At 36.0% G+C, this 15,966-nt stretch overlaps 2 protein-coding genes across 2 annotated transcripts; one reads left to right on the forward strand and one right to left on the reverse strand.

Moving 5' to 3' along the window:
• Positions 1 to 657, forward strand: LOC144958341 (putative histone H1.6). The gene has a single exon (XM_078890262.1). It carries the CDS (start codon positions 10 to 12, stop codon positions 526 to 528), a length of 519 nt encoding a protein of 172 aa, XP_078746388.1. The 5' UTR covers positions 1 to 9; the 3' UTR covers positions 529 to 657.
• Positions 658 to 2,643: 1,986 nt separating this feature from the next.
• Positions 2,644 to 8,407, reverse strand: LOC144958340 (uncharacterized). The gene is made up of 3 exons (XM_078890261.1): positions 8,296 to 8,407; positions 7,151 to 7,292; positions 2,644 to 6,492 (listed from the first exon to the last, which is right to left on the reverse strand). The coding sequence occupies exon 3, from the start codon at positions 6,321 to 6,323 to the stop codon at positions 5,277 to 5,279; it is 1,047 nt and encodes a 348-aa protein (XP_078746387.1). The 5' UTR covers positions 6,324 to 6,492; positions 7,151 to 7,292; positions 8,296 to 8,407; the 3' UTR covers positions 2,644 to 5,276.
• Positions 8,408 to 15,966: the final 7,559 nt, after the last annotated feature.

Here is a 15,966-nt window from a genome sequence, read left to right on the forward strand (position 1 = left end):
GAATAGAAAATGTCTGACGCCGCCCCCGCCACTACCCCAGCCAAGAAGGCGAAGAAGCCTTCCAAGCCCAAGGTACCCGCTGCTCACCCAACCTACAGCAAGATGATTGCTTCTTTGAAGGAGCGTGGCGGTTCATCTCGTCAAGCCATCCTCAAGTACATCAAAGCCAACAACAAAATTGATGACTCCGATGCCAAAATCAATGCTCATCTCAGGAGAGCACTCAAGATGGGTGTTGCCAAAGGTGATCTGAAACAAGCCAAGGGAACTGGTGCCGCCGGGTCTTTCTGCGTTGGTCAGAAGAAAGCTGAACCCAAGAAGAAGCCTGCTGCCAAAAAACCCGCAGCCAAGAAGTCTCCCAAGAAGGCTGCAGCCAAGAAGCCAGCCGCCAAAAAGCCAGCTGCCAAGAAGCCCGCTGCCAAAAAGCCAGCCGCCAAAAAGCCCGCTGCCAAAAAGCCAGCCGCCAAGAAGTCTCCCAAGAAGGCTGCAGCCAAAAAGCCAGCTGCCAAGAAGCCCGCCAAGAAGTAAATCTCTTTGCTCTCTTTTTCCTCATCAAACGGTCCTTCTAAGGGCCAACCCCAATATTCCAGAAGTCAAAAAGCCTTCTCATTATGCAATCAAATCCTACTATTCTCATGAACTCAAATTCTCACTTTTCTCCCAAGCTCTTTCTTTTCTCATGAAATCAAATTCTCACTTTTCTCCCAAGCTCTTCTTTTCTCATGAAATCAAATTCTCACTTTTCTCCCAAGCTCTTTCTTTTCTCATGTCATTCTCATTTTCCAAATTTTTTTCTATGAAATAATTCTCACTTTTCTCCCAAGCTCTTCTTTTCTCATGAAATCAAATTCTCACTTTCTCCAACTCTTCTTTTCTCATGAAATCAAATTCTCACTTTTCTCCCAAGCTCTTCTTTTCTCATGAAATCAAATTCTCACTTTTCTCCCAAGCTCTTCTTTCTCAGATCAATTCTCACTTTCCCGCAAACTCTTTTTCATGAAATCAAATTCTCACTTTTCTCCCAAGCTCTCTTTCATGAATCAATTCTCACTTTCCAGCTTTTTTTCTCAGAATCCAATTTCACTTTCTCCAAACTCTTCTTTTCTCATGAAATCAATCTCACTTTTTCCAAGCTTTCTTTCTCATAATCAATTGTCAGTATCTCTCGTGAAATCAAGTCCCGTCTGTTCTCATGAAGTCAAACTTTCTCTGCCGTTGCTATTTTGAAATCGTCTTCTTTATCTTGTCCCCCTTGTCATTTCATCCCCCCTTTCTAGTTTATACGATTCGCTTTCTTCCCACTTGATCTTATCTTTTCCCCTTATCACTATCACCTAGTCATGTCTCCGTTCATTCCATCTCTACTCAGAACGTCCTTTTCTGACTTTTCTGCCACAACTTGGCCGCATTTCTCACGACTCTTCACTTTTGGCTCGGGCACTGGCACCTATTGGCATTGGTCAGTTTTGACCAACAGGCACTAGCACCAATCCGATAGCCATTCCGTTCTTTAACTGTCACTGCTAAAGTCTTTTAGCTTTTATCATGAACAGATATCTAACTCCTCGGATCTATAAGAAGTGGTTCACGCTCTCTTCCACCATTTTCCCGATGATATCGACGTGCGTACTGCACCTCTTTTCCAGTAATTATTACTATTACTATCCTTTCATGGAATCAAGTCGAACATGTCCTCCTTTATTGAGGGATCAAAATAACCAGTGTTAGTGTGTTCCCTTTTCATGAGATTGAAATCTGTAGGAGTTACTTAATTATACTGTCGTATACTATTTCTGTTACAGTTATAGTTGCTTAATTTTAAATTATACAAACACCGTTTCTGTCATGCTCGTTGCGTTAAATTAAGTACGAACAACTTTTCTGTAAATTAAAGTTGCTAAAGTACAAACAACACTTTTTCTTAGTTAAAGTGGCTGAATATATAATATAAACATCTCTTCTGTTATTATATCAAAAATGCTAAAAGACAACAACAATCAACAACACCTCCAAATTAAAGTAACGTTGGTACCCCCCCCCCCCCAAACAAATAACGTCTTTCCTGTCTAGATTAAAGTTGTCAAAAATTAAACAAAATATATATATCTATATCATTTAACATTTAGGAACTATTATTGCTTTTGCTGCTACTGATTTCGTGTTAACCTGAGTTTCGCTCTGTTACATCAGGTAATGACAGTATTTGTGACATTAAGAAAAGTGACAGAATAATGAATAAGGCAAGGAGCTATACTCACCCATTTCAAATGTGGAAGAACTGTCCAAGAGATTTTGTCTTAGTCTTAGCAAACTGGAGAGTAACGTTATGAAGGATGGCGATCACCCCAACCAGAAGTATTAAGTTCTCCACGAGAAGCCTTCATCCTATATCAATCAAAACAAAGGCGTCATCTAAACTCATTTTTAGCACAACGTGTTCGAATTTTGAATGCGCAACTGTGATTTATATAGTTTTTAAATTTATTTTTTTTACAATATATACATATTCAAATAGAGACCATTAGAATAGGTATCCCAAACTAAAATTTCAACTGCAGAAAACTGCTGTTATTTTGAATTGAACAAATACAGATTGTCAAACCATGAACAACAGTCTTTAAATGATTAAAATCGGACAACAAATAAAAAAGTTACGAATTTTTTATTTATTTAATAACTTGTAATTTTCGTACACCAACAGAACATGCTACCAAACAGCAAGTTTAAGGTGCATCAAAACAAACAAAATAATAACAAAATTGAATAATTTGCAAGCAATCGCAAGCCATGGACATAGAGAATAAGAAAAATACTCAAACAAATATTCACCTAGTATAATTCAGTTACTATACAACATCAAAATCAAGAAAAAACATGACCCGCGTGAAAATAATTTCACCGAAATCGCCAGACTCGTCAGTAATCTAAATTAAGGCATGAAACTTATCTGAGCCTTAGAACTGGCACCAGACAGTAAGCCCAATTTTTTTCAGAGAGATAGAGGCAATAATTACTGAGATTTTACGTCTCAAAATTCGAAAAAAGGCCGAAATCGCCAAAGGAAGACATTTTGAGAAATAAACAGTTTTTCCGCTACAAAAAATTTAAATGATGAGATATGGCTATGAAACTTCACATACAAATGATTTGAGGGATGGGGAATCCAAATTTTATGTCCTTTTCACAATAAGAATGACAAAAACAGAGTTATGAGAAGAAATCAAGATTTAAGCTCTCGAAAATCAACAGAAATATATGTCAAAAAGGGGGAAAAGTCAAAAATTCATACCACGACCTAACACAATAATGGAAGTTAATGCTGCACCTACTGGTGGCGCACTGTCGATCAAATAAAATAAATAAATAAAAACATTAGACAAAAAAGTCAGTACACAAAAGCATACAATATCCAATGCAACCCACGAACATGAAAATTTATACCTATCCATAAGTACATATTTTGAGACACCTCAACAATCAACCTAAAATTCAACGCCCTGCCCTAACACATTTTAGTTTATATAACTAAGGCAACGGTATAAGGACACGCTTTAATGCATATAAATGCACAGACACCGGGCAAACCTATCTTAGCGCTCTTGTTACTCATCATGTTGAGCGTCAGCAAGATGGCTTTCTATTATTTCAACATTTTTAACACGCCTGAGTGTACTTAAACACTTTAATATGTTTTTTTACCCGGAAGTTCATATTCATACAGGGAGTCCAATATAATATCTAATAACAGATTATACATACGCGGACTCTGGAAGCTGATCATATCCACATAGCCTATAAATGATAAAGATTAATTTAAACACGGACTATAATATTGCTATTATGGTCTAATAGCCCAACATCAGTATGAGTATAAGGGTTATCATTGGCTCTCCACTATACACATTTTAAATGCATCTATAAAATGTTTAAATAGAAATAGACATTATATTGGACTCCCTTATTGTATGAATACGAACTTCCAGGTAAAAAAAACATATTAAAGTGTTTAAGTACACTCAGACGTGTTAAAAATGTTGAAATAATAGAAAGCCATCTTGCTTGACGCTAAACATGATGAGTAAATAAAACATATGTAATAATCAGAAAAGCTACATGATAGGTACATAATTATGAGAAACAACAATTGTTTAAACAAAGCATGTCACTGATCAAATGTAAAGTGATGGAAATAGATACATAATTTCATTAATCAATATAATGTAAATGTTGCTACTCGAAGCGATAAATAATGTGAAATTGAATGTAAGCTTCAATTTAATTATAAAAACAGATAGAAGAATGGATGTTTCGTGTTTCCCCTTTACCAACAAACGCATTCAACTTAACGGCACTACCACATCATCTATACTGTTTGGTTCATCCTGTTTGTTGACAAAGGAGAAACCTGAAACGTCCATTCTATCTGGTTTTGTAATTAAACTGAAGCTTGAATTTAATCTCATAGTGTTATTCAATCAACATCAGAATCTGAAACCCTTCTTCGTTTGACAGCAGTTGACAAAAAAGATGCTTCTGCCTCATCATCAGTAATCATCCTTAACAAATAAATTTCTCAAAAATAACATCCAATCTTTTTGACATAAGAGGGGAATGACCCATAAGGAATTTTACTTTTCATCAACTCCCAGTATGGCCCAGTGATAGATTAAACAGTGAAATAGCAGCAACTAAAGAAATTACCCTACTATCCCTCAAATCTGCAACAATACTTTGAAGCTTTAAATTGTCACCTGAAACTTCATTTTCTAGAAAATCAAGAACATGTTTATGATGGTACAAAAGAGCATGAGCATTTCCAAATATATTATTGAAACGATTACTTCTAAAACTGCAAAACTGAGACTTAATATTATTAGCTTCAGAATAATTTAGCCATTCTTCCCTTGCCCCATTTTTCTCATCCCCCCGAGGTCCCAATACTTCTGCAGTTAGTCTTATAGCACGTAAGGCTGCACTTTCTTTACCAATACTAGACTGAAAATGATTAAACTTTTGCTGACTGTCCCTCCCAAGTGAACCCCCCCACTTTAATTACATCCCTCTCAAATTCTAACACAGCACTCTCAACAGCTTTAGATAGACCAAGCAAAAAATGCGCGTTACAATACAAAAAATGTGTACATAGACCGTCTATATTCCTCATCATGCAAAACACTCTTACGCCATTCATGAATTTTTTTATTTAAAAGTTTCATATTTGCCGCTCTATCGGACATAAGTTTTGTTCTTTAATTTTAAATTAAAAATTTCTTTCTTTAAAATATTACATTCTGATGAATCGACTTTATAGATGAAAACAATTTTTTGGAAGAGACAGACTTTGATAATCTTCTAACATGGTCAACATTAACAATTGTGGAAGAAAGTGGGATGTGGGACTCTGAAAAAGATTCTGGCAATAAAACAGAAGTGATCAATGCAGGGGTACATTCAGGTTTGGCTGGATTCTGAGTAGAAACAGACGTAGAGGGTAGAGGGGTAGAACCAAAAGTGAATGACGATGATGGTAGTGGTGCTGAACATGAATCAGGTGTGGACACATTCCGAGAATTAATATTCGTGGAGAGATGAGGGGTAGAACCAGATACAGTAGAAATGCAGGACGATGGTGGTGGTGGTGGTGAGCTGAGAATCTTAGTAGAAGTAGAAGGTTGACTTGATGATGGTAGTACAGATGAAGGAAATAAAACGGTTGGCTGAGGACTCAGTGCTGGCCAGTCAACAGTAGACGACGGTGGTGGTGAGCTGAGAATCTTAGTAGAAGTAGAAGGTTGACTTGATGATGGTAGTACAGATGAAGGAAATAAAACGGTTGGCTGAGGACTCAGTGCTGGCCAGTTAACAGTAGACGATGGTGGTGGTGAGCTGAGAATCTTAGTAGAAGTAGAAGGTTGACTCGATGATGGTAGTACAGATGAAGGAAATAAAACGGTTGGCTGAGGACTCAGTGCTGGCCAGTCAAGAGTAGATGACAGTGGGGGTGGTGGTGGTGGCGATGACGAGGGTGGCTTTGTGGCTGTGGCAGGAGGAGAGTTTAGCTGAATTTCCGTCAGATGACAGGGAAAGAAGGGTTTCCTGAGCCATGCCTGAAGTGCTGCTGGGTCCCTGCTGATATTTTTTATCAGCTTCCCCTTCTTTGTTTCTGCAGCGAGATACATGCCTCGCAACTTCTCTCTCGTGCAAATTACATGTGTGTATGGAAGTCTCCATAAGTATGTCCATGTTTCAGGAGAAAATTGCCGAGGTCCACAGCAATTTCCTTTGACACAAGTCTTTTTAAAATTGTTCTTCTCCAATGTCATGTCTACACCAATGGCATTGAGGGCATCACTGAGGTGGTGAAGATCCACAGGTGCATTCAAAAACGTTTTATCTTTCCCTTTTGCCGCCTTCACCACCTTCAAAATTTTTCGCCAGATACTATTGACAGGATAACGAGTCTGGACTTAACATGGAGAACCATTGTTCCACCTAGAAGGGAAAAAATAACCAGAAAATATTGAAGGGCTTAAAACTAATGCATTAGTATATTAGAACAGAAAAAAAATAGAACCTTATACAAAAAGATAACGCTTGATAATACATCAGAATCCAACAAGTTTAAAAAAAGATAAGGATTAGGTATGAAAAAATTAATATACTTTGCTCGAGAGAGGAACACAGGGATGGTTTAGAATTTAATTGTATTCTATAGCAAAAATCTAGTCTTGTCTAACCTAGTAAAGACCTTTTAAACTAGTGCTATTATACCAACAGCACATGGCCCATTGCTAATTGCTGACTGTTGCAGGCATGCTTAAATTATATCATAAAAAGAGCCATAAACACGTCTTTTACTTGTCTATGTCACTCAGTCACTTGTAACTACAAACCCAAATAAACTCAACCATACATGTTAACAATAAAATCTACTGGCAACCATCATGAACTTATATGAATCTGAAAGCTCCATAGCGGGACCTTGTGTTTTACAACAAAAAATCAAATCATAAGCTGGTTTAGCCTCACTGTACTGATAATATTAGCGCAGTAAAAAACATCAAAAACAACCAAAATATTTATTTAAAAAAATATAATGGTGGCCTGTGACAACGAAAACAGATGTGTCATATATTCATAGAAACCTTACCTCAGACACTGTCGTTTTGGCTTCAAAGCGCAGATGATAAAGCTGGACAAACAGGTGTCACTTGCACAGGTGGGAGTGCAGGTCTACGACCTTTCTCCCTTCATCAAAAATGAAGCCCTGAGACGACTCATTTGTTCGTCATCTGAAAATGGAGAATTAAAATGTTCAAACTTATTTGAGATGTGATAATAATAAATAGTTTCTATACACCGCCTTACCCCGTATTTCAACAAGCTCAACGCGCTAAATGATTACTCATTACCATCAACACTATCTATCAAAACTCAACTGTCAAATTCAAATAGGCAGGATTCAAGAATTTAATATAAATCTAAAACTTATATTATAAACAAGCAACCATCACCAAGTCAATCCCATAGCATCAAATAAAAACAAGCCTTTCTACCAAGTAGTCTATACAGTAAAAGGTTAAAAGTTAAATTTAAACTGGAGTTTGAGTCACTATATTATAATAGTAATAGTTCCATCAATCATGGCATGGGTGAAACTGGATCTTTAAAAAACGATTGAAAAACAAACAAGTTGGATACTACTCATTGATGACACCTGATGAAGCAATGGAGCAATCCTGTTAAGATTATTATTATAAGATCAAACAATGTGCACCAGATTTCGTCCCAATTGTCAATAATTTCTTAATGAATGAGCTTGACTTAATTAATCTAAATTTCAGAAAATTGAGAAACAACTAGACTTAGACGTCGATAGTGTGATACTTTCCATTTCCTAGTACTAGTAGGACTTACAATCACAAGCACAAGTCTAGCAGTCAGGACGGACACTGACACGACCAGTTTCTATTATTTTATTTTTCATCTAGAAGTATCAGTTCAGTGATAATGATGACACGTTCATTCTTAGCGATCGGTGGGCTCCGATAATAATAATAATAATAATCATGATAATAATAATATATAATTAATAATAATAATAATAATAATAATAATAATAATAATAATAATAATAAGCCTTCATGAATGAACACGAATACAAACATTAGCCATTAATTCAGAAAAGTTAGTGGAGCAAACAGTATCATGATAAGATTAAGACAAGATAGAGAAAATCTTCGATCTACTCAAACACCGATCATAATAAAATAAAAAACAATAAGATTTACTTACCACATAATTCAAGTAAGTCCATGTCCATAATTGAAACACTTTTGACTATTCTAGATGGCTGTTTGGAAACGTTACAATACAATCGGTCTCGGTCACCGGCAGTGTATCAACTATGCATCTCACGCGTCCGCGGTAGGAGAAAAAGTAAAGAGGTAACGGAAACAAGCAGGGTGCCAGATATTTCAACAAGATGCCAGGAAACTCAAAAAATGCCAAACCCAATGAAATGCAAAGTCTGTTTGAATATCTAACCAACTAAGAAAACTACTCATTTTGATGACAATTTACTATCTATCCTGATGTTTGCGATTTTCCTACTTATTTTCTTCTTTTTTTTTTTTTTTTTAATATACTTTATTCCTGTTGGGGTAATATTTAACTGATACTAATGAGTGCTAAACCATACACCAGGTTGGATTTTATTAATGAAAAAGAAATTAAGATTTTGATTTTTACGCGTTTAGTACATATTAGAAAAGTTCATTAATAATAATATACAAGAAAAGAAAATCCAAATGAAAATGCCAAAGCCCAATGATTTCCTAATGCCAACGGTTTCAAAATGCCAGATTTTTGGAATCCGCATTATAAATGATAAAAGCAAACTGGCAACGGAAACAAAGGCTTTGCTTTTAAAGATGGCGCTATGTGTTGAATCAAGCCAGCATGCTGGATTTTTGAATATATAGCCTTCAAATGCTGCAGATTTTTATGGTGTAATTTTTTCGCCGTTTATTAACCGTTAAGAGAGTCAAATTTTCAGTCAAAAATAGGGCAAATTCAGTTAAATTTTAATAATATTTTTGTTGTGTTTATAAACGAAAAAATTACACCACACGAAAGGGCATTAAAAGGAGATTCTCCCACACTTGATTTCACAGCTGTTGGTCCGTTCAGCTTTTAGCGCGAGCAGATCTTGTGACGAGACCCGAATTTCGGTCGATCGGTACGCAGTTTTCAGAGCGAAAATTTGCAATCGGATCTCTTTATGAGAGCGTTTTTGAATAGCTGTTAAAAACTTCACATAGCTTGAATAGTTTAAATATTTAGCTCATCTTGTTGAGATGTTATTGAAATATAATATTATCCTTTTTTTTTTTATTAAATAAAGTTTAATTCAAGAGAGAGAGAGACAGATATTAACACCCCACTTTTTGATCGATCCCGGCAAATTCGCCTGCCACACAGCGGTAGTTTGGGATACCTAATTAGAATAATCTATTTCAATTCCTAAAATTAAAATACGTATACATTTTTATGCATGCCACGTATGTAAACGAATTTACATTTTTAGATGAATAAAGTATATTATTATTACTGTATTATTATTATTGTATTATACTAAAAATCATGGGAATCACAGGATCACTACCAAACCCACCATATGCACAAAAGTATAATTTCAACCACTACCAAAATTACCACAAAGGTTACACCTCCATCTGCCACCTGGTAGACATAGCTTGTAGTCCTTCAGAGCCAACAGGTAATATGGAGCTGGAGTTGCAATTGCTTGGTACCCTTTAGATAGGATGCCAGTCTATCGCAACGTAATTTCCGCCAGATCTTACAGATCGACCTCGGTCCCTTTACCTTTAAGCGAGTGCTCTATCAATTGAGCTATCAGGACCCCCACATTGTCTGTAGTAGACGAGCATATTATGTGGGTGTCTTTGGCTGGCTCACACGTTTGTTTGTTTTTAAGGGTTTTACGGCGCTTGCAAAACATTTAGGTTATATCAGCGCCAGTAAAAAGGAAGAAACTGGGATAGTAAAAAGTTCTGGAATTACAATTAAAGCGCCCAAGAAAAAGTAAGACAAAAGGGGAACTAGGAACAAATAGGGATCAGATGTAGAATCCAAGAGCTTACCACCAATTTACTTAGTTTGAGATCACCTATAAGTCTCATCCGTACACAAGCACAAAATCCAACAAAGAGGAATACACTCAAATGCTTACATTATACATTAAAAATAAATATAATGATACATAACAGAGATGATTTACAAGGAAAAAAATATAATCTCCCAAAACAATAACTATGCATTCGCCCATTTCCCTCCCAGCCAGGACTCCGAACAGGGCCAAGTAATCTCATTCCAAGACAAAGACAGAAAGCATGTTGGAAAATAGATATAAAGGGATAGAAGTAGAAGACACAATATGTACCTCCCTGCCCACTATGGGAGGTCAGGATCCCCACCCAGGCTCACACGTTTGTTTTTAAGGGTTTTACAGCGCTTGCAACACAATTAGGTCATATCAATTCCAGTAAAAAGGAAGACTATGATTCTAGATTCAGAATTAAAAGGATACAAGAAAAAGTAAGATAAAAGGGTATAGAACAGATGAAGATGCCTAGAGCACACTATCAGTGTGTACTTATTTGTTTGTTTGTTTTAAAGGGTTTTACGGCACTTGCAACACATTTAGGTTATATCAGCGCCAGTAAAAAGGAAGAAAATGGGATAGTAAAAAGTTCTAGAATTACAATTAAAGCACCCAAGAGAAAGGAAGACAAAGGGGAACTGGGAACAAATAGGGATCAGATGCAGATTCCAAGAGCAAACCATCAATTTACTTAGTTTGAGATCACCTATAAGTCTCATCCGGACACAAGCACAAAATCCAACAAAGAGGAATACACTCAAATGCTTACATTAAAAATAACAAACATAATAATACATAACAGAGAGATGATTTACAAGGAAAAAAATATCATCTCCCAAAACAATAATTATGCATTTGACTGTTTCCCTCCCAGCTAGGACTCAGGCCAGGGCCAGGACAAAACCAAGTAATCTCTTTCCAAGACAAATACAGAAAGAAAGTTGGAAAACAGATATAGGGGATAGAAGACACAGCAAGTACACCCTGCCCACTATGGGAGGTCAGGAACCCCACCCACAGTGTGTACTTAGTTCGAGATCACCTTAAAGTCTTATCCAGACACAAGCACAGGTCTCCACTAAGAGGAAAACACTCAAATGTTTACAAATCATGATATTCAAAACCTAAATATAATACAGCGCATAGCAATGAGATGATTTACAAGGGAAAAAATATCATCTCTCAGAACTAAAACTATGCATTTGACAGTTCCCTACTCAGCCGAGGACTCTGGCCAGGCCAGGGAAACCCAAGAACTATCATTCAAAGACGGAAAGCAACTCGGGAAACATATTGGGGGAAAGAAGACATCAAGTGACTTCCTGCCCAATATGAGAGGGCCCACACATGGCTATCATGTGTAACTAAAACTAAAGGGTGACCATTCCAGCATTTGATTTGATTAAACTCACCTTATAGAAGAAATGACGTTGACGTCACTGAGCTCTTTGTCGAGCTTTTAGTTTTAATGAGTAGTTCTGACTGTTCTATATCAATAAAAGTTTAAGGTTACACGTAGTTTTGTGTGCTTGTAGGATATGGCTGGTGGATGTTGTGAGCAATTAAGTTAAACGCATAAAATCAATATCTCGGAAATCTTGCACATTTTACTCTTGGCCCATGTACCAGGCCCCTATTGACAGATCACATCTATGGGAACAAGTTTCTATCTCTTGCCGCACATGAGGGAAGGAGACGTACAGAGTGCAGATGTAGAGGTCAATGTAGGGACTGATGTATGAGGTCCTAACACTTTAGTCGAAATGGAGATTCAGTGGCTCCTGGCAGACAAGCGACATGTTGTATATGGTGCTCAGATGACAAGTAGTAGGTCTCGGCTGGAACCACTCCCAGTGAAATGAGTGGCTTAGTTCTTCTTTACACCCTTCCGCCACGGCATCATAAGATACCACCCCTTAGGCATTCCATGAAGGAATATAGATAATCCATCAAACAGGATGTCTGATGTCAACAAGAATCACCCATGTTGTCCAAGTGAGCAAATGGGGGTTAATAATAATCTTACTAATTACTAATGTATAATAAACATCCAGATTCAGTAACATTCCCATACCTTATATACAGACCACTCTGAAATCTCCATTGGAATTAACCAGGAGCAAAAACTATACCAATGTGCACTGGGATATCCCTCATAGCGACGTTTGTCTGGGTGGCAGTAGTCCAACACTGGCCATTCTCCGTGGATCACACTGGCCAAGGAGTAAAAAGTGTGGGCAACAGCCCACTGCACAACTGCACAAGCACCAGACAAGTATTTTCGATTCCCAATCGTTACACTAGGTATGATTGTAATTTTTAAACGATTCAGAAATACACACTTTTGTGAATTATAACTCTTTAAATGATTCAATATCTTCAAAAATACATTTATGTGAATAATAGGTTATCTGTAAATGATTTATTTTGTTTTTAAGGGCTTTCCAGCGTTTGTCGCACATTTAGGTCATATCAGCACCAGTAAAAAAGGAAGAAAATGGGATAGTAAAGAATTTATAGAATTACAATTAAAGCACACCAAAAAAAAAAAATAATAAAAAAATTTAAAAAACAAAGGGGAATTGGTTGTTTGTTTGTTTTTAAGGGTTTTACGGCGCTTGCAACACATTTAGGTTATATCAGCGCCAGTAAAAAGGAAGAAAATGGGATAGTAAAAAGTTATAGAATTACAATAAAAGCACCCAAGAAAAAGTAAGACATAGGGAACTGGGAACAAATTGGGATCAGATGTAGATTCCAAGAGCAGACCACCAATGCACTTAGTTTGAGATCACCTAAAAGTCTCATCCAGACACAAGCACAGGTCCCATCTAAGAGGAATACACTCAAATGTTTACCAATCATTTCATATAATATATAAACTCAACATAATACAATGCATAACAGAGAGATGATTTACAAGGAAAAAAATATCATCTCCCAAAACTATAACTATACATTCGACTGTTTCCCTCCCAGCCAAGGAGCTCCGGCAAGGATAAGGCCAAAACATTCCAGGACAATGACAGGAAACAATTGGGAAACGGGTATGGGGGGATAGAAGACACAGCATGTACCTCCCTGCCCACTATGGGAGGGGAATTGGTTCAAATAGGGAACAGATGTAGATTCCAATAATACACAATAGCTACAAAAAAAAAAAAAAACACATTTGTGTGAATGATTAACTCCCTATGGTTCAAAAGAGACAAAAACACATTTGTGTGAATGATTAACTCCCTATGGTTCAAAAAAGACAAAAACACATTTGTGTGAATGATTAACTCCCTATCGTTCAAAAAAGACAAAAACACATTTGTGGCTCACCACCTCAATCTGGTATCATGTCATGCCAGGGTGAGCCAGATGCCCAAAAGGGGATTTGTTTTTGTTTTGTTTTTAAGGGTTTTACGGCGCTTGCAACACATTAAGGTCATATCAGCGCCGGTAAAAAGGAAGAAAATGAGATAGTAAAAAGTTCTAGAATTACAAGGCACCTAAGAAAATGTAAGATTAAGGTGAATTGGTTCAAATAGGAAACAGATGTAGATTCCAAGAGCACAATATCAATGTGCTTAGTTTGAGATCAATTAAAAACAAAGTTTCATCTCACCCAGACACTATCACGGGTCCCCACCAAGAGGAATACACTCAAATGTTTACAAATCATATATAATATGTAAACAAAACAATATAATGCATTACAGACAAAAAATATCATCTTCCAAAACTCTTAACTATACATTTGACTGTTTCCCTCCCGGCTAAGGTATTCGAACAGGGACAGGACACAACCAAGTAATCTCATCCAAGACAAAGATTGAAAGTATGTTGGAAAACAGATATATATATATAAATAAATATATATATATATATATATATATATATATATATATATATATATATATATATATATATATATATATATATATATATATAAATATGGGGGATAGAAGACACAGTAAGGGGATTTCAGGGATTTCTTTTAACATGTCCAGAAAAATTAAATCGAATTCTTTCCACACTAATTTAAGTTAAGGAAATTGTGTTCACTTTCCTTAATAAAACGTACAAACTTGATCAAAGTCTCAGTAAAAAAATAAATAAATTCAAGTTTCAGCATTAAATTCATCTGATCTAATACTGCTAGGAGAGGGTGGGTCACATTTAATTAGGGTGGCAAAATTAAAAAAAAAATCATATAAAAATAAATTCTTTACACATTTTATTTATTAATCTTTTTCAGAATAAAGCTAACATGACAATGGTCTAGCTGTTTTACAATTTAAAAAAAAGGACAGTAATAGTAACATTTCTATTTGCCAACATCAATTTTTACATAAAATAAACATTATGCTTTACAAGTTTAGTTTTAAAGGATTTTACAGCGAATGATTTTTAATCTAAAATTAAACTCAAGTATCTAGAAAACACGCGGCCAAAATAATTATAAAAAAAACAAACAAACAAACAAAAAACACAACAGAATACCCCCTCCTAAAAAAAACAACACAACCCCTTCCGCCCCCCAAAAATAACAAAACAACCCTCCTCTCAAACCCCTATACACATACATACACTCCCACAAACCCAAACAAAACAAGTGAACTCCTCAGAAAAAAATATTTACCCACCCCCCTTCCAAAATAAAAAAAAAACCCAAAAAACAAAACAAACACAAAAAAACTAAAACAAATCCGCTGCCCCCACAACCCCCCCCCCCTCGTCCAAAAAAACAAAACAAAACCAAACCAAAACATTAAACAAACTAACCTCCAAATAACAAAACTAAAAAAAAAACCACAACCCCCCCCCCCCCCCCCGCTCCCCTCCCATCAAACAAAAAACAACAACAAAATAAAACCCCACAAAAGAAGCACTCACACATGCATTAAAAGAAATAGAAAAAAAACCCCCAAAAACAAACAAAAAAACAACAAAAACATGATCGGTCCAAAACAACGAAGAAAGTTGACCCAAAATCAATCGATCTCTCTCTTTGTCTAGTCAAAGGATCTCCATCAGCTAAAATGGAAACACTCCAACTCAAATCTAATCCTTCAAAGCCACAAATATATGGACATGGAGTTTATCCCAGTTTATGAAGCATAAATTGGACTATAGCAATTGCTTGCTACCCTTTGGATAGGATACTAGTCTATTGCAAAGTACTTTCTGCTAGATAGAAAAGTAAACAAGAGAAGTCAAGAACTCCCATCTATTATATAAATATCATGATGACGTCATAATAAATATAAAAATGAAAGCATGATATGTATCAAGTATCAAATATAACAATTCGTTGAAAAACATCAATGCAATGTAGTAAAACTTTAGGAAATTCAATATATATATATAAATAAATTAAGCGGTGATAAATTAATTTTTTTTTCATAAATATATCACAAAATATTTGCTGAATAATGAATAACAAATAAACAAACAAATAAAATAAAACTAAAACAAAGCCGAGATCTTCCCTTTTCCTTTCTTCTTAAAACCCCCCCCCCCCCCCCCCCCCCCCCAAAAAAAACCCCCCAAAAAACAAAAACAAAAACAAACCCCCCCAAAAAACAACAAAAAAACAAACTCAAAACAAACCAAAGGGTAAAAAAAAAAAGAATTACTTGATAATTTGGGCAAACCGAGTTCTGAAGTCTAAATAAGGAGATTTCAGATCAACTCATATAATATTTCTGCTTTTAGGAAGGAGTAAGGAATGTATTTAAACCAGACATTCGCTTCCCTAAAACAAATTTGGAGAGCAATGGGATTATATT

Source organism: Berghia stephanieae, chromosome 12 (genome assembly GCF_034508935.2).
Source record: "Berghia stephanieae isolate SIO BIC M18660-M18661 chromosome 12, UCSD_Bste_1.3, whole genome shotgun sequence".
NCBI lineage: Eukaryota > Metazoa > Mollusca > Gastropoda > Nudibranchia > Aeolidiidae > Berghia > Berghia stephanieae.

Excerpts from the sequence above, each read along its gene's own strand:
- LOC144958341 (XM_078890262.1), top strand. The coding sequence starts at position 10 with ATGTCTGACGCCGCCCCCGCCACTACCCCAGCCAAGAAGGCGAAGAAG.
- LOC144958340 (XM_078890261.1), bottom strand. The coding sequence starts at position 6,323 with ATGACATTGGAGAAGAACAATTTTAAAAAGACTTGTGTCAAAGGAAAT.